General features: G+C 39.8%; 1 protein-coding gene across 4 annotated transcripts in view; it reads left to right on the top strand.

Annotated features, from left to right (window-relative positions):
* PTGER3 (prostaglandin E receptor 3 (subtype EP3)) overlaps nucleotides 1–23,029 on the top strand; it is a 208,185-nt gene that overhangs the window by 157,165 nt on the left and 27,991 nt on the right. Inside the window, exon 4 of one of the 4 annotated variants that reach the window (XM_011936909.1) lies at nucleotides 20,779–20,855. The exons of 2 other annotated variants lie outside the window; for them this stretch is intronic. In XM_011936909.1, coding sequence (XP_011792299.1) covers nucleotides 20,779–20,855 — 77 coding nt within the window. The remainder of the gene's footprint in view (nucleotides 1–20,778; nucleotides 20,856–23,029) is intronic. One more of the 4 variants, XM_011936911.1, reaches the window with a different exon arrangement.

The raw sequence follows: 23,029 nt of genomic DNA, 5'->3' as shown, positions 1-23,029 counted from the left end.
GTCAAAGTCATTCTCCGTCCAGCTTTGATCCGTTGCTGGCGATGAGCTGCGTTCCTTTGGAGGGGGAGATGTGCTCTTATTTTTTGAATTTCCAGTTTTTCTGCCCTGCTCTGTTGCCCAGGCTGGAGTGCAGTGGCGCGATCTCAACTCACTGCAAGCTCTGCCTCCTGAGTTCACACCATTCTCCTGCCTCAGCCTCCCTTGTGGCTGGGACTACAGGCACCCACCACCACGACTGGGTAATTTTTTGTATTTTTAGTAGAGATGGGGTTTCACCGTATTAGCCAGGATGGTCTTGATCTGATCTTGCGATCCACCCCCCTCGGCCTCCTAACAGAGCACCATCTTATGTGGAAATCCGATTGAGGTACTGGTACTGGATTTAAATTTGAGGGGTTAATTTGCTTGTCCCTAAAGAGCTCGTTAGCATACATCTAGGTATAATAGGTAAATCTAAGCCAATGGGGCATGAAAAGGGGGGAAATCTTTAACACCACATACATTCAGCTGTTCTTACACACTTTATTTCCTAAAAAACCTACTGCACTCCTGCTGTGCACTATGGCCCACCCTATCTCAGGGCTGCTGCAAATTGTTATGCACATTATTCATACCAGCAGGGTGCCAAGCAGAGGAGAGGAAAGGTGAATCCCAAAGAAACAACCATCTTTTTCTAATTTGCATAAATCTATGGCTAAACAACAGCACAACTACATCCTATGCCCCACAGTCTTTTCTATCAGGAAAAAAAAAAAAAGATCCCCAAATTCACAAACCAAAGCCTAGTTTCTTAGCATAGATTGTGCTTTTTTTCACATCTCAGATGAATTTAAAAGCCTAAGATGGGATGGAGAACAGGGAGATGTAGGTTAAAGGGAACATAGTTGTTATTATGTAGGATAAATAAGTCTAGAGATCTAAATTATAGCATGAGGACTATGGTTAATGATATCGTATACTGGAAATTTGCTAAGACAGATTTTAGGTGCTCTTAATGAATACACACACAAAGATAACTATGTGAAATGATAGATACATTAATTTGCTTGAATGTAGTAATTTTACTATGCAAATGTATATCAAAACATCATGTTATATACCTTAAGTATATATAACTTTTAAAATGCCTGGGAGGCTGAAAAAAATAGGATCTACATAGATACATTTTGATGGTCCTGAACTTCCCTAACCCTCTCTTTAATTGTCTCCAGAAGCCTATTATTTATCCTTTAAATGGTGGTTTTTCAGAGTCTTTGGATCTGCCCGAATTCATAAAAGGCCATCACTTTGATGCCCCTTCATGATTGTGAGGTGCCTATCGCAACACAACCATAACTGCTACTTCTGCTAGGAGGGCTTGTTGGGGCTGTTCTCTGCTCCTGGAAACTCAGCTTGGAGAAAGGCCAGGAGAAATCTTGCTAGTGTACATAGTACTCTTATGCTGACTTTCAAATAGTCAACACCCACAGCTTTGCACGCTTTAACACCAAAATGAAAGACAGAAACAGTGTTATTGCTTCATTGCTTTCCAGTCAGGAACAAACACATATGAAGCTGCCTTTACCCATACCTATTTTGAGTTACTCAGAAAGATCTAACTAGAATGTTATATCCAAACATAATGGAAGAAAGAAAATATTTATCCACTTTTTGCTCTTGTTTATATTCTGGTCTACACTTTGTGTCTGAATATGAGTTTTGGAATATTATGAAACAGCATAACCACTCAGCTAGAAAATAACAGCTAATATAAATCAGCCAGCTCACAAGCAAAACAGATTTTTAAAATCTGCTTTATATTCTCTAATGCACCACAGAGAAGATATCAAGAATTTGAAATTTAAATACAGAGAAAAATTATTTAGAGACTTTGTTGAAAAATAAGTATAGATAGCAGCAATAAACAAATCTATCATATTGGAACCTAGAATTGCACTGAAAGGAAGCAAATTTCAGTTATTTCCCATGCCATAAAAAATATCAAATACTATAGATTTAGAAACCTGAGCCTTCCTCATGCCACCAAAAATGGGGGATGCGGAAATGTTACCAATAGGACAAATTACACACATTTGGGTTGAAAGAAGAGAAAGAACTGTAATAAGCATAACCAGCAACATGCAGAAAATCAGCAAAAGAGCTTGGAGATCAAAACAGACCATAACCTAAAGCTAAAGCCTTTTACAGACTATACCAAGTCATGCATGAAAAGTGCCAGGAAGGAATATATTTACTAAATTCTCCACTTAGTCCCTTTGAGATAGCAGTATTCTGTAGAATTTCAATGGAAATGCAACAAGATCTGAAGTGTTATTAGAGTCCATATAAATATCCTTTCCCCTCTCAGCTGGTCTCAAGCCCTCACCATTAGTACTTTGAGGGGCTCTTAACCCCACTCAGTAAGGTTTTTCTTCATGGCCAAAGGAAAAATATAGACTTCTCTTCCAAGACTTCCAGATGTTTCATTATTGGTCCCAAACTGAAACTGAAGTTTCATCTTCAGGACCCTCCTTCGCACATCCCCTATGTTGCAACTTAATCTGTCTCTAGTGTTAACTTATTCTTCCTTCTAAGCAGTAAGGAGAAGTATTTAAGAACTGGGTCAATGGGGTCAAACAAATCTTGATCCAAGGACCAGCTCTGCCATATACCAACAGTATGATCTTGGCAAGCCATTTCATTCATTCACTCATGAATTCAACCATATTTAGTGAGCATCCAGTTTGTGCCAGGATCTGTGCTTAGCGCTGGAGATAAAGAACAGTACAAAAATTCCTGTCCTCATGAGACCCTTATTCTAGTTAGGGGAGATAGAAAATGTCTAATAATTGCCATGACAAAAACTAAAGCAGAGTAAAGATGCAGAGAGTGATGGGGGAGTAAAGAGAAGAGAGAGTGGAGAGAGGTTGTGCTTTGGACAGGTTGATCAACGAAGACTTTTCTGATAAGATGACGTTTAGATGGAAACCTGAATGAATGAAGAAGTGAGTCTTGTGGTATCGGGGAGATGGTGTCCCAGGCAGAGGGATGATGAGTTTGTGGTCCAGTGATTTCAGTCTCTTCTTTAGGAACTACTCCCCATTGGTATTGTATCCCTGTTTTGGTCAGTTTGGGAAGCTATAACAAGATATCACAGACTAGGTGGCTTAAACAACAGAAATTTGTTTCTCACAGTTCTGGAGGCTGGCAAGTTCAGGATCAGGGTGCCAGCAGATGTGGTGTCTGGTGAGTCCTTCTTTTTGGTTTGCAGATAGATGTCAGTCTTCTCATTGTATCCTCAAATGGTGGAGAAAACAGAGAAAGGAAGCAAACTCTCTCTTGTCTCTTCTTAAAAGGGCATTAATCGCATTATGTGGGTCCCACCTTCATGACCCAGTTATCTCCCAAAGCTCTATCTCCAAATATCATCATGCTGGGGATTAGGATTTCAACATATGAATTTGGTGGGTAGGTATGGGGGAGACAAATATGCAGTCTTTAGCAATCTCTGATCACATGAAGTTGTTGTGAGGATCATATGTGGTTTGTTAATATAAAAGTGCTTAAGGCCATTATTGGAGCATAAGAAATGTTCACAAAAATACAGTATTATTTTTTCTATCAGGTTCAGCAAGAATATCCCCTTTGAAAGCTCCTTTGTCATATGCTTCCTCCCATCCTCATTGCCAGCAATATTCCCCTCTCCATTTGTTTTGCATGGCATGTTGTACACTGTACAACATGTAAACTGTACATGTACAGCACTGTACAACACTGTACATGTAAACACTGTAATAGCATTTATCATATTGTATATCTTTATTCTTTTCTTTTCCCTTTTTTTTGTTTCCTCAGCTAGACTGTGAGCTTGATGAAGGGAGTGACTGCACCTTATTCTTGGGCCCTCACAGCCTAGCACCGTGCCTGATGCATTAAAGTTTCTAAATTCATGCTTGTTGAATGAATAAATGAATGAACTTAAACACTTCTTGTTCCACGATGTTTTTAAACTTACTCTCATCTCTATCTCCACTTACATTTTGTATCAGTCATATCACATAATATATGTATCACTTAACCCATATTATTTTATATGCAAAATTTTTTGTATCTATATCTTGTTTCCAAATAGATCATAAAGTCTTATGGAACAGAAATGGTATATTTTATTCTTTGTATCCTTCTTAGAGTATTATGTACACACATGGGTTAATTATCATTGTACTGTTAAAAGAAAAGCTTAATGAATAGATGTACAGATGGACTTAAAAGCCATTTGATGGAGTATTACACATTTTTTATGGATGGAGTGAGTAATGATGTTAGAATATGACTACTATTGCTTCAGAGCAACCACAGAGAACCTCTGAAGTCCAACCCAGTTTTAGAATGCTCTCATAATGAAGTGGAGCAATAAAAATCTCAATATTACTTCAAAACTCAAAATTTATTCCTGGTCACTAAAAGAAGTAAAAAGAGTCTAACTCTTTAGAATCAGACAAATTTTGGCTCTTCTGTTTTCAGGAAAATGATCTTGGAATAGTGAGACAAAGTATCAAAAATATACAGAATTCAATGGGATGTGATTTTAATATCTAGAAGAGTTGTGTTCCAAATAAAAGAAGCATACAACAAATATAGAGGATTCCCCTCATGCTCCTATTTACGATAATCTAGAAATGTGATGGAGTTCCTTTACATAGAAAGACACCTAAATATCTCAGCCAGAAAATGATGCAAAATTCTATAGCAGCCTGTATGTGGTTTCTAATCTGTGTAAGCGGACAGAATTCTACATGTATCCACTGAATTTAAGGGGCACGGATGATAAGACCACCCCAGTTAGAGAGTATATTAATTTTCTATTGCTTCCTAACAAATCACCACAAATTTAGTGATGTAAAGCAACACAGCTTTACTATCTCACAATTTCTCTGTGGGAATCTGGGTATGCATTAGCTTGGTCTTCAGCTCAGGGTCTCACTAGGCTGAGTGTCAGCCAGGGCTGTGGTCTCAACTGAGGCTTGAGATCATCTTCTAAGGTCAGCAGGAAAGTGGTGATGCTGCTGCTGCTGTTGCTCCTGCTTGTCTCTTTTGTCTCTTTTAAGGTTTTGCCAGATTAAGTCAAACCCTCCCAGGAACGTTTCCTTTTTAATTAACTCAAAATCAATTGACTAGCAGACTTGATTGCATCTGGAAAATACCTTTGGCAATATGATGTAACATAATCATGGGAGTTATAACCCATGATATTCCCAGCTTCTGATCACACTCCAGGGGAGATGATTTATACAGCACGTGTATACCAGGGGGTGGATATCTTGGAGGCTATCAGAATTTTGTCTAATTCAGAGGGCACTGAGACAGATAAATAAGAATCAGGGTGTCCCAAACAATAGCATTACACATAAGTGTCTCAAAATTACTTAGGATGGTAAAATTACTGGGGATGATATAATTGTGTTCTAATCCTTTTGTTTTTTCTTTTTTTTTTGAAATGGAGTCTTGCTCTGTCACCCAGGCTGGAATGCAGTGGAGCAATTTCTGTTCACCGCAACCTTCACCTCCTGGGTTCAAGTGATTCTCCTGCTTCAGCCTCCCAAGTAGCTAGAATTGCAGGCATGCACCAAAATGCCTGGCTAATTTTTGCATTTTTAGTAGAGACAAGGTTTCACCATGTTTTCCAGGCTGGTCTTGAACACCTGACCTCAAGTAACCCACCAACCTTGGCCTCCCAAAGTGCTAGGATTACAGGTATGAGCCAACGTGCCTGGCCATGTTCTGATCTTTTAATGATGGCAACATTTAGTATTATAGAGCATGAAAATGTCAAAGTCACAACTCTAAAATGTTTTTATTTAGAAATATATGCCTATTAGAAATTTAGTTACTAGTATTATTTAAGAAAATTGGACTTTTTATAATAACAGGTCAACATTGTAATTCCAAGCTAAAATGAGTGAGTAATTGCTTTAGGCTTGTAATTTCAGATTAAAATCTTACTTGGAACATTTAAGAGAACTTCAGGTTCATCATATCTATAAATTTAATTTATTAGGCTCATAAAAGTGACTTAAGTTCTTGGGAAGTTTCTTAAGTTGCCTAACGGTATACTTAAAAAGAAAATAGAAATATATTTCACTAATAAACGTGCTTAAATATTTAAGGAATTTAATTAAGTAGTGAAATCTTCCTTCAAAGTAATTATAAAATTTGCTATATTTATGAATGTATGAATAAGATTTATAAACTAACATAAAACCTTAAGAACAAGAGTTTAAATAAATTGAACACTAATTTTGCACCAAAGTTATGTTAAATAGGTTTTTTCTAGGCATAAAAACTACCCTCAGGAACATAAAAATACTCACGTTCAACAAATTTCAACTGTGCTATTTTGTATGACCTTTGTCAAGTTACTTAACTTCTCTTAGCTTCAGTTTCCTCATCTACAAAATGGGTATCATCATGTTAACTTTTAGGGTTGCTGGAAGGGTTGAGATATTTTGCATAAAGTGGTTGGAACATGTAAGGCCCTCAATAATGAGAACTCAAAGAAAAAGAGATTAGAGAGTCCAAGATGATAGACTAGAAGCCACTCAGGTGTGCTGCTCTCAGAGAGGAAACAAAAGGGCTAGTGAACACTGACCCTGCAGTCGAAACGTCTGAGAAACCATGTTGGGATCCATCAAGGCAGCAGGGGACACATAGCAGAGAAAAGCAAAGCTGGACATCAGCCTATCTTGGCTTAGTGTGAAACCAGCAGAACCTCTCCCACATAGCAGAGGGTGAGTGAGTGAGAGCCCCCTAGAAGATTCGCACTCTCCACAGGGACCAGTGCAAGTCTGGGAATGGGAGAATCCCTCTGGCCCCCCACACTTCCATCTGTGATAATAAAATGAGGTAGACAGCCACCTGGTCATTTTGCGGAGGCAACTCTTGAGTCCAAGAGGGCCTCTACAAGCCTTTGGCCCCAAAGCAGACCAGCACTGGCACCATAGTTCCAATAGAGGCCACAGTTGCAGTGTCTGGGAGAAATAAGATTGATCTATCCTCACCTCATTGGACAGTACTAGCTTCCAGCCCAGTGGTGCTGCTTCTTCCTGAACTTGGCCAGCAGCCATAGCCTCCTGCTGTCCCAGGAAGCACCCAGATAGCAGAACAAGCAATCCCACCTCTCCCACCACTGAACCAGGTGGAGAAAGCCTGCTAGAGCTTCCAGCCTAACAGTCCCACTTCCGTGTAAACTGAGCCAAGGGTGCAGCATTCTGTTGTCCTGAGAAATACCCAGACAGTAGGGTGGGTGACACCACACACCCATGCCAGTGGTAGCCAAGGGGGGCAATGCCTGCTAGATCTTCAAGCCCAGAAAACCCTCTTCTGCCTGAACTCAGCTAGTAGGCAAAGCCTTCCATTGTCCTGAGAAACACTGAGATGGCAAGATAGGTTACCCTATGAACCCCTACCACTGGAAGCCAAGTGGATAATGTTTGCCAGAGTTTCCAATTCAGAGGTTCCACTTCAGTCTAAATTTGTTGAGGGTGCAGCTTCCTGTTGCCCTGGAAACACCCAGATGGCAGGGTGGGCAACCCCACCTACCCCTGCCTCTCATAGCAAGATGGGCCACACCTGCTAGAGCTTCCAGCTCAGTGGTTCTGCTTTTGCCTAAACTCTGTAGACAGATGCAACCTTGTGTTTCCCTAAGAAGCACTCAAACAACATATTAGGGCCAACCCAGCAAGGAAATGGCTTGTCTGTTAACTGCATCCTCTGCCTGAGGAAGTCCTGTGGACCAGAACACCCAACGAAAGAAACACAGTCATGGAGACAGTAATTGGAGGGGTCTCTTCTAAGACCTAGGAGCAGACTATAATTGAAGCCAGTTGTCTAATCTCACCAAGAACCACAGTCAAACCCTCAAGGGCACCAAAAAAGGTAAAAGCAAAAAACCCATCCAAAGGACTGCAACTTTAAAGACTGAAGAAACATCAGCCCACATCAATGAGAAAAAAACAGCGCAGGAACCCTGACAACAACAACAACAACAACAAAAGGCAAAAATGTCTTCTTACTTCCAAATGACCACACTAGTTCCCCAGCAAAGGTGGTTAACCAGGCTGCAATGACCGAAATGTCAGAACCAGCATTCAGGGTATGGATAGAAATGAAGATCATTGATATTCAGAATAAAATTGTATCCTAATCCATGAAATCTGAAGAAAATTAAAAAAAATACAGGAGATGAAATATAAAATGGCCATTTTAAGAAAGAACCAAACTGAACTAATAAGAGTTGAAAAACTCACTTTAAGAATTTCATAATACAGGCCGGGCGCGGTGGCTCAAGCCTGTAATCCCAGCACTTTGGGAGGCCGAGGCGGGTGGATCACGAGGTCAGGAGATCAAGACCATCCTGGCTAACACGGTGAAACCCCGTCTCTACTAAAAAAATACAAAAAACTAGCCGGGCGAGGCGGCGGGCGCCTGTAGTCCCAGCTACTCGGGAGGCTGAGGCAGGAGAATGGTGGGAACCCGGGAGGCGGAGTGTGCAGTGAGCTGAGATCCGGCCACTGCACTCCAGCCTGGGCGACAGAGCGAGACTCCGTCTCAAAAAAAAAAAAAAAAAAAAAGAATTTCATAATACAACAAGTATTAACAGCAGAATCAACCAAGCTGAGAAAAGAATCTCAGAGCTTGAGAGATTGCTTCTCTGAAATAACTCCATCAGACAAAAATAAAGCAAAAACCATAAAGAATGGATAAAATCTCTTCGAAATATGGGATTATGTAAAGACACCAAGAGATTAAATCTGTAATTCATTGGCATCCCAAGGAAAGGGAGAGAAAGCAAGCAACTTGGAAAACATATTTGAGGTTATCATCCATAAAATTTTTCCCAGTCTCACTAGAGAGGCCAACATTTAAATCCAGTAAATGCAGAGAACCCCTGCAAGACACTGTACAAGACAACCATCCCCAAGACACATAGTCATCAGATTCTCCAACGTTGAAATGAAGGAAAAAATGTTAAAGGCAGCTAGAGAGAAGGGGCAGGTCACCTACAAAGGGAATCCCATCAAGCTAACAGTGGAACTTTCAGCAGAAACTCTACTTGGGGGTCTATATTCAGAAATTTTTTTTTGACAGAGTCTTGCTCTTTCACTCAGGCTGGAGTGAAGTGGCGCGATCTCAGCTCTCTGCAACCTCCACCTCCTGGGTTCAAAAGATTCTCCTGCCTCAGCCTCCTGAATAGCTGGGATTACAGGTGCCCAGCAGCATGCCTGGCTAATTTTTTTATTTTTAGTAGAGATGGGGTTTTACCATGTTGGCCAGGCTGGTCTCGAACTCTTGACCTCAGGTGATTCACCCACCTTGGCCTCCCAAAGTGCTAGGGTTACAGGCGTGAGCTACCTCTCCCAACCTCAGCATTCTTAAAAAAAAAAAAAAAGAAATTCCAACCAAGAATTTCATATCTAGCCAAACTAAGTTTCAAAAGCAAAGGAGAAATAATATCATTTTCAGACAAGCAAATGCTAAGGGAATTTGTTACTGCCTTGCACTGTCACTAAGGGAGTACTGAATATGGAAAGGAAAGACTGTTACCAGCCATCACAAAAGCGCACTTGAGTATATAGGCCATTGACACTATAAAGCAACCGCACAATCAAGTCTGCATAATAACCAGCTAACAATATGATTACAGGATGAAACCTACACATATCAATTTTTTTTTTTTTTTTTTTTTTTTTGAGAGGGAGTCTCACTGTCGCCAGGCTAGAGTGCAGTAGTGCAATCTTGGCTCACTTCAACTTCTGCCTCCCAGGTTCAAGTATTCTCTTACCTTAGCCTCACAAGTAGCTAGGACTACAGGTGTGCACCACCACACCCAGCTAATTTTTGTATTTTTAGTAGAGACAAGGTTCCTCCATGTTGGCCAGGATGGTCTTGATTTCTTGACCTCATGATCTGCCCATTCGGCCTCCCAAAGTGCTGGGATTGCAAATGTGAGCTACTGCGCCTGGCCACACATATCAATATTAACCTTAAATGCAAACAGAATAAATACCTCAATTAAAAGGCACCGAGTGGCAAGTTAAATAAGAAAGCAAAACCCAACTGTATGCTGTCATCAAGAGATCCATCTCACAGACAATGACACCCATAGATTCAAAGTACAGGAACAGAGAATAATTTACCAAGCAAATGGAAAACAGAAAATAGCAGGGATAACTATTTTAATTTCAGACAAAAGAGACATTAAACCAATAATGATCAAAAAACAAAGAGGGAGGCTAGACATGGTGTCTCACCCCTATAATCCCAGCACTTTAGGAGGCCAAGGTGGGAGGATCATTAGAGTTTGGGAGTTCGACACCAGCCTAGCCAACATGGTAAAACTCCATCTGTACTAAAAATACAAAATTTAGCCAGGTGCTGTGGCTTACACTTGTAATCCCAGCTACTTAGGAAACTGAGGCATAAGAATAGCTTGAACCTGGGAGGCAGAGGTTGCAGTGAGCTGAGATCATGCCACTGCACTCCAGCCTAGGTGACAGAGTCTGTCTCAAAACAAAACAAAACAAAAAAAGAAGGACAGAAGGGCATTACATAATTATAAAGTGTTCAATCTAACAAGAAGATCTTACGATCCTACATATATATCCACCCAACACAGGTGCACCCAAATTCATAAAGCAAGTACTTACAGACCTATGAAGAGCTTTAGATAACCACACAACAATACTAGGAAATTTTAACACCCCATGACTATATTAACTATATCATTGAGGCAAAAATACTAACCAAGATATTCAAGATGTGGACGCAACATTTGACCAAATGGACTGAACAGACATCTACAGAACACTCTACCCCAAAACAGAATATACATTCTTCCTATCTGCACATAGCACATACTCTAAAATCAACCACTCAGTAGGACATAAAGCAATTCTCAACAAACTAAAAAACAAACAGAAATCATACCAACCACACTCATGGACAATAAAAATAGAAATCAATACTAAGAAAATCACTCAAAACAATACAATTGTATGGAAATTAAACCTGCTTCTGAATGACTTTTGTGTAAATAATGAAAGGAAAGTAGAGATGAAGAAATTGTTTGAAAGTAATAAGAACAAAGAAACAAAATACATAACTAAGGAAGTATTAAGGGGGAAGTTTATGGCATTAAACACTCATATAAAAATGTTACAAAGATCTCAAATTAATAACTACCGTCACAATTAGAGAAACAAGAGCAAACCAATCCCAAATCCAGCAAAGGGCAAGAAATAACCAAAATTAGAGCAAAATAAAAGGAAATTGAGATGCAAAATAAAATACACAAAAGATCAATGACTCCAGGAGTTGGTCTTTTGAAAAAATCATTAAGATAGACCATGAGCTAGACTAATAAAGAAAAAAGGAAAGAAGATTCAAATAAACATAATCAGAAATGACCAGGGGTACTTTACCACCGATCCCATGGAAACACAAAAACACCTCAAAGATTACTAGGAACACCTCTATGCATACAAATGAGAAAATCTAGAAGAAATGTACGAATTCCTGGAAACATATAACCTTCCAAGATTGAACCAGGAAGAAACTGAATCCCTGAACAGACCAATAACATGTTTGGAAATTGAATCAGTAATAAAAAGCCTACCAACAGGAAGAAGCCCAGAACCAGATGGATTCACAGCCAAATACTACCAGACTTACCAAACCTATGAGTTCCATAGGTTTGTAATGAAGAACTAGTACCAATTCTATAGAACTATTCCAAAAAACTGAGGGGAGGGACTCCTCCCTAACTCACCCTACGAGGCCAACATGATCCTAATACCAAAACCTGGCAGACACACAACAAAAAAAGAAAACTTCAGGCCAGTGTCCTTGATGAACATAGATACAAACATCTTCAATGAAATACTAGCAAACCAAATCCAGCAGCACAACAAAGCTTAATCCACCATGATGTAGTAGACTTTATCCCTGGGATGCAAGGTTAGTTAAACATACACAAATTTTAAAAAGTGATTTATCACATAAAAAGAGCTAAAACCAAAAACAACATGATCATCTTAATAGGTACGAAAAAGCTCTCCATAAAAGTCAGCATCCCTTCATGCTAAAAACCCTCAACAAACTTGGCATTGGAGGAACATATTTCAAAATAATAAGAACCATCTATGACAAACGCATAGCCAACACCATATTCAATGGGCAAAAGCTGGAAACATTTCCCTTAAGAACTGGAACAAGACAAAGATATCTACTCTCACCACCCCTATTTAAGATAGCACTGGAAGTCCTAGACAGAGCAATCAGTCAAGATAAAGAAACATAAGGCATCCAAATAGGAAGAGAAGAAGTCAAACTATATCTGTTTGTAGATGATATGATTCTATACCTAAAAAACCCATAGTCTCTGCCCAAGAGCTCTTAAATCTGATAAACAACTTCAGCAAAGTTTCAAGATACAAAATCAATGTACAGAAACCAGTAGCATTTCTGTACACCAACAACATCCTAGCTGAGAGCCAAATCAAGAATGCAATCCCATTCACACCACCACAAAAAGAATAATATATCTAGGAACACAGCTACCCAGGGAGTGAAAGATCTCCATAATGAGAATTACAAAATACTGCTCAAAGAAATCAGAGAAGACACAAACAAATGGAAAAACATATTGTTTTGTTTTTTTGTTTTGTTTTCAATATTGTTAAAATGACCACACTTCCCAAAGCACCTTACAGATTCAGTGCAATTTCTATCAAACTACCAATGAAATTATTCACAGTATTGGAAAAAATTGTTTCAAAATTCATACGGAACCAAAAAAGAGCTTGAATGGCCAAGGCCATCCTAAGCAAAAAGTACAAAGCTGGAGGCATCACATTAACTGACTTTAAACTATGCTACAAGGTTCCAGTAACCAAAAGGGCAGGGTGCTGATAAAAAAACAGACACATAGACCAATGGAACAGAATAGAAAGCCTGGAATTAAAGCCACAGACCTACAGGCATCTTGCTTTTGACAAAGTTGACAAAAACAAATAATAGGGAAAGGACTCCCTATTCAATAAATGGTGCTGGGATAACCTGCTAGCCATATGCAGATGATTGAAGGTGGACCCCATCTTTATATCATACACAAAAATCAACTCAAGATGGATTAAAGGCTTAAATATAAAACCCACAACATGAAAACCCTGGAAGATAACCTAGGAAACACCATTCTGGACATAGGGTCTGGCAAACAGTTTATGAAGACACCAAAAACAATTGCAGCAAAAACAAAACTGGGCAAATATTTTCTCCCATTCTCTAGTTTATCTGTTTACTCAATTGATAGCTTCTCACAGCAAAAGAAACTATCAATTGACTAAACAGACAACATAGAAAATAGAAGAAAATGTTTGCAAACTACACATCTAACAAAGGTCTAATATCTAGAATCTATAGGGAACTTAAACACATTAATAAGCAAAAAACAAACAACCCCATTAAAAAGCAGGCAAAGGACATGAGCAGACTCTTTTCAAAAGAAGACATACACATGGCCAACAAGCATATTATAAAATGCTCAACATCACTAAGTAGCAGAGAAATGCAAATCAAAACCACAGTGAAATACCATGTATAACAGTCAGAATGGCTATTATTAAAATGTCAAAAAACAACAGATGCTGGCAAGGTTGTAGAGAAAAAGTTGATACACTCCTGGTGGGAATGTAAATTAGTTCAGCCATTGTGGAAAGCACTGCAATGATTCCCCAAAGAACTTAAAACAGAATTATCATTCAACCCAACAATCCCATTACTGCGTATGTGTCCAAAGGAATATAAATCATTCTACCATAAAGACTCATGGGTGCTTATATCTCTTGTAGCACTATATACAGTAGCAAAGACATGGAATCGACCTAAATGCCCATGGATGGATATACAACATGGAATACTACATAGCCATAAAAAGAACTAGATCATGTCCTTTACAGCAATATGGATAAAGCTGGAGGCCATAATCCTAAGCAAATTAATGCAGAAAAAGAAACCCGAATGCCACATTCTAACTTATAAGTGAGAGCTAAACATTGAGTACACATGACCATAAAGAAAAGAACGACAGGCACTGTGTCCTACTTGAGGTTGGAGGGTGGGAGGAAGGAGAGATTTAAAAAATTCCCTATCAGGTACTCTGCTGACTATCTGGATGAAGAAATAAACTGTACACCAAACCTCTGTGATGTGCAATTTACCCGTATAACAAACCTGCATATGTACCTCTAAACCTAAAATAAAATTAAAAAATAAAAAGAAGAAGAAAAAAGAAATTGTATTCTTCTCCTAAAACAAGGACACAGGCCTTTTTTACAGTCTACCCATGCCACTTTAAAAGTTCAGTCATCCATACACTTTCCTAAGTACTGATTAGTTTGTTACCTTTCTAGGCACAAAGGATGTTTAGAGAATTTGAATGTCAACAGCAGGAGAGTAATCTATCAAACCCCAGGGATATTGATCACACCCTTCAGATCTTAACCAGAAAGTGGCTGAAGGAAAACAATTGCAAACCGATGTCTCATTTCAGTCCTTAAAATTGAGACATAGAAGGCAGAAAGTCAGCATCAGTCTCCAAGGACTTTTTGCAAGCAGTATTTCTGTGCCAACATCTTAGGCCAAATTATTGGAATGAGGTTTAAAACACTAGGGAAAGGGAGAAGCTGAATATTCCCTCTAGGCTAATAGTTGCCTGGTGAAATGTCACTGCATTTGTGTCAGAATGTGCAGAGGAATGCAATCCTGTCTGGGCAGAAGGCAAATAGAAAACCCAAAGGAGAGCTGATTCAATCACTCTGTATGATTTAAAATGTATTATGGTCAGCAGAGATACTGATCCACTTTTCCCAAGTTCCTATATTTGCAGACTGAAACTGCTGTTTCAAAGAAAAAGAAAAACATAAAATGAATTATTCTGAGCACTTATACAAATCTTTTAGTGTGTTCAATTTCTCCTGGAAAAATGCAGTGATTTGATGACAGCTCTGGAAGGGAACAAGCAGAAGTATAGAAAGGGGTATGGGGAAGTGTCAGAGAGGGGGAGAGAGACAGAGACAGGGGGGAGACATAAAGAGATAGAAAGGAGGAATATAGAAACAAAGAGAGTCTCAAAGAAAGAAAAAAAGAAGGACAGATTCAGAGACAAGTTGTGAGGCAAGACCCAGACAGAGAAAACAAACACAAAGAAGTAATATTTAGAACACAGAGAGGCCCAACACTGAAAACCAATGACATAAAAACAAATGAAACACTGAAAAAATATAAATAATTTTTAAAAACCCAAAGAACCAGCCAGAGGAGCTAGGGAGGGAAAAGAGAGAAAGGAAGATAACCCATGGCAACACGCAATTGAGTCAATATTTATTGAGTGCCCACAGAGAGCATGGCAACCTACTGGAACTTAAATAGAAATAAATTCAATTCTCTCCAGTCCTGAAGGGTGGGGAAGCTCAGGTCTGCCGTGCTGCCTAGGGGCTGAGGAAGTGTGAGTACATGCAGATCCGCACTGAGCTCTGCTTGCTACAGTTTGGCCCCAGCTCCACTTCCTCGGTCTGACCTGCAACCTTCTTCCCCAAATTCCATCGAAGAAAAACAAATTGAAGAGACACAACGGTTTTTTGTGTGTTTTTTTGTTTTGTTTTGTTTTGTTTTCGTATTTGTAACATCAGGTCGAAAACAAGTACTATTATTAGTAGTAATGCCATATTTCTTTAGGAAACATAAAAATCTGGAAACTAGATGTTTTCAAAAGAGAAAAGTTAAAATTTTAAGAAGAGACCAAACAAGAGACCACTTTCATTAGGTATCTCCCCTCCCAGGTCCTGACATATATAATAATAGGTTGTATTTTAAAAGCACCAAAACCCCAGCCTGGCCAATATGGTGAAACCCTGTCTCTACTAAAGATACAAAAAATTAGCCGTGTGTGGTGGCACGTGCCTGTAATCCCAGCTACTCAGGAGGCTGAGGCAAGAGAATCTCTTGAACTCAGGAGGCGGAGGTTGCAGTGAGCCAAGATAGTGCCATTGCCCTCCAGCCTGGATGACAGGGAGAGACTCTATCTCAAAAAAAAAAAAAAAAGCACCAAATCAAAACCTCACAAATCACCACAAAAGAACTTATGCATGTAACCGAACACCACCTGTTCCCAAAAAAACTATGAAAATTAAAGTAAAATAATACAAATCTCTCTTTATACAATTTAGTCTAGAAAGTAGGTTGTAAGAATATCAGAGTACACAGACACATATCTGACCAAAATATCTCCAAAAAACCTACAGAAAGGGAAATGTAGTCTGTTATATGACTCACCATGTCCATGAAATAAAAATAAACCATGGTTTATAAGAAATAACCATTTCTGGCAGTGGGTACTAGAAAATAGATTTGCAAGGAAAAGACATAATAATCAAAGCTCATTATGCTCCGTCAATGGACCCTCCCCATTCAGACCAAACTATCTGGTAAACCTAAAGAAAGAAGGCACATAGCAGAATAATTTGTGGAATATTAGCTTATTAATTCTTCCTTTATTTTCCTATCTCACAACTGGAATTTTAGAACTGCTCGGCCTCTAGGATTTTTAGAGTGGAAAACCAAACGATACTTAAAAGAGATTTTTGTTGTTGTTGTCATATGAGAACTTCTTGAAGAAGCTATGCTACTATTATCCTGAGGATGCAGGACAGAGAGAATACTTTCAGAAGCTTGGGAAGAGGGAGCTATGTCTCCTGAACCAAAAAGAGGGGCAAAGTCAAGGGCCCAGGCATTTCTCAGTAGCAGAATACCACCCCAGGGAGGTGGTATGTGGTAGTGGAAAGGATCACACAGTCTGGAACAGATTCTCAATGGTACCTGGTGGACCAAGGACCAATGACTACATCTCAGATGATGTGGCACTTTCTATAACTAACTTTATGAATTCAGCACAACTCTATGGTGTGGCAAGTTCCAGTAGTGACTTCAGTTGAAATCTCCACGACTTTAGCAAAATAGACTATGAGATCCATTTTAGTTAATTTTATTAAAAATGAGCTATTTCATATATACTTGAGTTTGTGATCTAGATGCCACATATGCTGCACAAACTTTGGCATCAAATACAATGAGGTCTGAGTTAACTTTTGGTCATCTTACTTAATTTCTCCAAGTCTTACTTCTGTCATCTGTAAATGGAGACCAAAGGTAGAATTTTATTCATTTGTTATTATAAGCAGCAAGCAATAGGTGTATGCTCAGTGCTTAGTCCAGTACCTGGAACTTAGTCAGTGTTCAGTGTTGGTTGTTATTTTTATTCGGTTTAAAAAATGTCTCACTCTACTAAGAAGTCAAGTGAAATTTTAACACAAAGCTTATACGTAATTATTACAGAGGGAAACACCATCATTTATGTACAACTGTTTACAAGATTTAAAAATAGAGACTATTAATAGTTCTTCAAGAGAAATACCCCTAACCATTACAGGAAGAACAATATGAACATACAACCAAGAAAAACACCAACCATCTCCCACAACTTCCTCAACATGGGGCCATGCCCATTCAGATCAACGTGTCCAATAAACCTCAAACTTACGGGAAAGAAAAATTTAAAAAGCAATTCAAACCTGTAATATGGCAATGGCTTTTAAAAAGTCAATTGTCGGCCGGGCGCGGTGGCTCAAGCCTGTAATCCCAGAACTTTGGGAGGCCAAGACGGGCGGATCACGAGGTCAGGAGATCGAGACATCCTGGCTAACACAGTGAAACCCCGTCTCTACTAAAAAATACAAAAAAACTAGCCGGGCGAGGTGTCGGGCACCTGTAGTCCCAGCTACTCGGGAGGCTGAGGCAGGAGAATGGAGTAAACCCGGGAGACCGAGCTTGCAGTGAGCTGAGATCCGGCCACTGCACTCCAGCCTGGGCAACAGAGTGAGACTCCGTCTCAAAAAAAAAAAAAAAAAAAAAAAGGCAACTGTCAAACTGTCACCTTTCTTTTCCTTTTTTTCCCTCCTTTCCCTCAACACAATCATGTTTGAGGCCAAAGCTATTTATAATTCTTGGAGTGACTGACTTTAAAAGGCTTTTGACAAGCAGTCTAGTGACCTTGATGAAAGTATCTTAACCTGACAGATGTACTTCTCAAATGGAATGTGGGAGGGGAGGGCATACGTTAACTTTTGGTAAGCTAAAATAGCACCTTGAAAATTGAATATACCTAGATATGGATTTAATAGTTGTACCCATTTCAGGTTATAAAAGTCCTAAGATTAAAAAAATTTGCAAGTTCAGCTCAGGATAGAAGAAGGTTGATATTTTTGCATCTAATATATGCCTCTAGCTCATTAGGTAATCAGGTTTGCATTCACATTAAAATTCTTAGTGTGGTTTCAGGCTCTCCTCATTCTTGCTTTCCTCTACCTTTCTCAAATGATTTGGGACTAATCATTGGTTTCAGTTCTCTCACCAAGGTGCCCATGGCAAAAAAATCATGACTTAACCATTCAACAAGCATGTCTTGAGCATTTGTTATGAACTCAATGCCAGGGATACCGACACGGACATAGTCTCTGCTGTCAGCCCTATCTCAAAACTCTGACAGAGGCTTCTCCAGTTATATAGTTTGGATATTTGTCCCTGCCCAAATCTCATGTTGAATTGCAATCTCCAATGTTGGAGATGGGGCCCGGTGGGAGGTGTTTGGTTCATCCAGACAGATCCATCATGGCTTGGTGCTGTCCTCATGACGGTGAGCAAGTTCTCATGAGATCTGGTTGTTGTAAAGTGGGGCACCTATCCACCCCCTACTGTCTCTTTTGCTCCTACTTTCGTTATGCAAAGTGCCTCCTCCCACTTCATCTTCCACCATAAGTAAAACCTCCCTAATGTCTCCCCAGAACCCAAACAGATACCAGAACCATGCTTGTATGACCTGCAGAACCGTGGACCAACTAAACCTTTTTTAAAAATAAATTACCCAGTCTCAGGTATTTCTTTAGAGTAATGCAACAATGGCCTAATACAGAAAATTGATATTTAGAAGTGAGGCATTGCTATAAAGATAGATACCCAAAAATGTGGCAGCAGCCTTGGAACTAGGTGACAGGAAGATGTTAGAAGAGTTTGGACATCTCAGAAGACAGGAAGATGAGGTAAACTTTGCAAATTTTCAGAAACCCATTAAATGGTTGTGACCAAAATGCCAATAGTGATATGGACAATAAAATCCAGGCTGAGAAGGTTTCAGACTGAAATGAAGAATTATTGGGAACCGGAGCAAAGGTCACCCTTTTATTCCTTAGCAAAGAATTTGGCTGTATTGTATCCATGCCTTAGGAATCTGTAGAAGTTTGGACTTGAGAGTGACAACCTAAGGTATCTAGATTGAAGGAAGGAAGACATTTCTAAGCAGCAAAGTGTTCAAGATGTGGTCTGAGTGCTTCTAACAGCCTACGTTCAGATACCAGAGCAAAGAAATGACTTAAAATTGAATTTATATTTAAAAGGAAAGCAGAGCATAAATGTTTAGAAAGTTTCTTAGCCTGGCCATGTGGCAGGGAAAGAAAAAGCATTTTTCTGGAGAGAAATCCAAGTAGGCTGCAGAGAAACCACTTGCTAGAGAAATTTGCATAAATAAAAGGGAGCCAAGTGCTAATAGCCAAGACAATAGGAAAACAATTTTAAAAGCATTTCAGAGACTTTTGAGACAGCCCATCACAGGATCAAATACCTAGGAAGGAAGAATGATTTCGTGGGCCAGGCCCAGGGCTCTGCTGCCCTGCACAACCTCAGGATAATGCTCTTTGCATCCTGGCTGCTCCAGCACTAGCCATAGCTCCAAGGGGCCCAGGAGTAGCTCAGAAAGCAGCTCCAGAGGGTGCAAGCCATAAGTATTGATGGCTTCCGCATGGTGTTAAGCCTTCAGGTATATAGAGTGCAAGCGTGGTGGAGGCTTGGTACCTTCCACCTAGATTTCAGGGAACATATGGAAGAACCTGAGTGTCCAAGCTGCTTATCAGGGCAAGCCCTCACAGAGAACCTCTATTAGGGTAGTGCAGAGAAGAAATGTGGCATTGGAGTCCCTACACAGAATCCCCACTAGGACACTGCCTAGTGCAACTGTGGGAAGAGGGCCACCATCCTCCAGACCGAAGAATGGTGGAACCACTGGCAGTTTGCACCCTCAGTGTAGAAGAGCCACAGACATGCAACTCCAACCCATGAGAGCAGCCACAGGGACCAAACCCTGCAAAGCTACAGACTAGAGCTGCCAAAGGCCTTGGGAGCCCACACCTTGCACCACTGTGTCCAGAATGTGGGGTATGGAGTCAAAGGAGACTATTTTGGAGCTATAAGGTTTATTGATTGCCCTGCTGGTTTTCAAACTTGCGTAGAAGAGCCTGTAGCCTTTTTCTTTTGGCCAATTTTCCCCTTTTGGAATGGGACTGTTTACCCAATGCTTGTACTCACATTGTATCTTGGAAATAAATAAATAGTTTTGACTTTATAGGCTTATAGGTGGAAGGAACTTATCTCCAGATGAAACTTTGGACTTAGACTTTAGATTTGGAACTTTTGAATTAATGCCAGGGCAAGTTAAGATTTGGGGGTACTATAGAGAAAGCATGATTGTATTTCACAGCATGAGAAGGATGTGAGATTTGAGGGGTGGAGGAGTGGAATGATATAGTTTGAGTATTTGTCCATGCCCAAATCTCACGTTGAATTGTAATCCCCAATGTTGGAGATGGGGCCTGATGGGAGGTGTTTGGGTCATGCATGCAGGCAGATCCCCAGGGCTTGGTGCAGTTCTCATGATAGTGAGTGAGATCTGGCAAAATTTTGCTGTTGTAAAGTGTGACACCACCCCTGCCCCGACACTCATATGCTCTATCTTGCTCTTGCTTTCACCCTATGAAGTGCCTTCTGTTTTACCTTCCATTATGAGTAAAGAATGTACAAGCATGGCACTGGAATGTACTTCAGGCTTTAATCTGTGAGACTGGCTCATTTATTAAAAAAAAAAAAAACGAAAAGGAGATTTAATTGGTTCATGGTTTAGCAGGCTTTAAAACATGGCACTGGCATCTGCTTGGCTTATGGGGAACTGGCTTCTGGGAAGCATGAATGGCCTAATATGCCCAGCTTCTTACAGACTTCTTACATTCAGTCTTATCTACCACCCAATCTACTGAGCCACTTCCTGTGGCTCCAACAACCTCCCACTATGACATGGTATTTTATCTTTCCTGTATGGTTACAGAGCAGTTATAATTCAAGATTTATGAACTTTTGAAGTTCATTCTTCTGATGATGATTGAAACACATGCATGAGTTTCCACTAATGTTCCATTTTGTAGAATAGGACTTCCATTTTTATTTTGACTTCCATTTTCATTCTTGTTCTAGAAGTCTTCATGATTTTCTGGACCCTTCCTAGGAAGAGTTTCCTTTGACTCAGACTGTCCTGCCTCTCTGGAGATGAGGCATTATTATCAAGAGCACAATCTTAGTGGCTGTGATCTTTCTACCTGCATACAAGCTTCCCTAATGACATCTGTTTGGATTTCTATGTTCTATTTGTACATTACTTTGTGCCCACCTCCGGGGGAACTCAGCTACTAGAAGTTAAACCAACCAAACCCATGGATGAATATTTTGGTAAACAGTACTTGTTGAATGAAGGAATAAAACATTTATTTATTTATTATTTACAATATGTGAGCTTGTAAATAATAAACAGACATATTCTAAAGCTATGGAGATAAGATACAGAACCTACAATCAACAACTACAGTCTCAAAGGGAAAACAGTAAGGAAACAGACAATTATAGTGATTTATAACTATAAGTCTCAGAAGTGCTCAGAAACACCATGAGCATAGAGAGGAAAAGCCCAAGTCTTCTTATGAAAGTGAGGGTGGGCATCACAGAGGTGAGGTTCGAGTGAAACTGTAAAGGTGACATAGGAGTATACTAGATGAACTAAATGGCTGCTGGGAAAAACGGGACTGGGTAAAGGTACACAGATTGGAGGCAGTGGGAACGGTGTTTGTAAAAGCCTGGGATATACAACAGCATGGTATATCTAAGGTATAATAACCCTGGATGTTTTGCTTAGGAGTCTGACTTTTATCTTATAGGCCAAAAACAGCAAATAAAATTAATCTAGAGGGCCTACAGACCCCTGCCTCTCATGATTTTTAGTAATGTATTTTGTGGATGAGGAAGACAGGACTGTGAATCAAATGCTGTCTGTTTGCAATCTAAGCAGAGATAAATTTGAGCCACTGAAGGATTTTATTAATCTGTAAATAATGTACCTGCAAGTTTCTGTCTTGCCACTCCAAGTAGGAGAGCTTCCTTAAGATCTAGCCTGGCCTCATGGGCATATTTAGTGACTATGTCAGGACCTTTATCTTTCCAGACTTTTTTTTTTTTTTTGACAAAGTCTTACTCTGTCACCCAGGCTGGAGTGCAATGGCACCATCTCGGCACTGCAACCTCTACCTCCCAGGTTCGAGGATTCTCCCACCTCAGCCTCCCAAGTAGCTGGGACTACAGGCACCTGCCACCACATCTGGCTAATTTGTTTTTGTAGTTTTAGTAGAGATGGGGCGTCATCATGTTGGCCAGGCTGGTCTCAAACTCCTGACCTCAAGTGATCTGCCCCCTCGGCCTCCCAACATGCTGGGATTACATGTATGAGCCACACCACGCCTGGCCCAGACATTTTTAATTGCAAGTAATCAGCCTGTAGATTTCCTTGAAGATTTTGATACTTGCCCTCGAAGAATATTAAACTATGGAAGAGGAATAAGTAAAAAAAAAAAATATGAATAGTGTGATAAGCCATAATAGAGGTACATTCTTAAAAGCCTGCAACACAGAGCAGAGAGAAAAAACTCTACCTGGATGATTAGAGAACTCTTTATCAAGTAAATAATACAAGAGCCTTGCATGACAAGTTAGAACTCTTAGAGGTGGAGAAGGG

The sequence above is a fragment of the Colobus angolensis genome, unplaced genomic scaffold (assembly GCF_000951035.1).
Source record: "Colobus angolensis palliatus isolate OR3802 unplaced genomic scaffold, Cang.pa_1.0 Scaffold158, whole genome shotgun sequence".
NCBI classification, from domain to species: domain Eukaryota; kingdom Metazoa; phylum Chordata; class Mammalia; order Primates; family Cercopithecidae; genus Colobus; species Colobus angolensis.
This window is presented reverse-complemented; position numbering and strand designations above follow the sequence as displayed.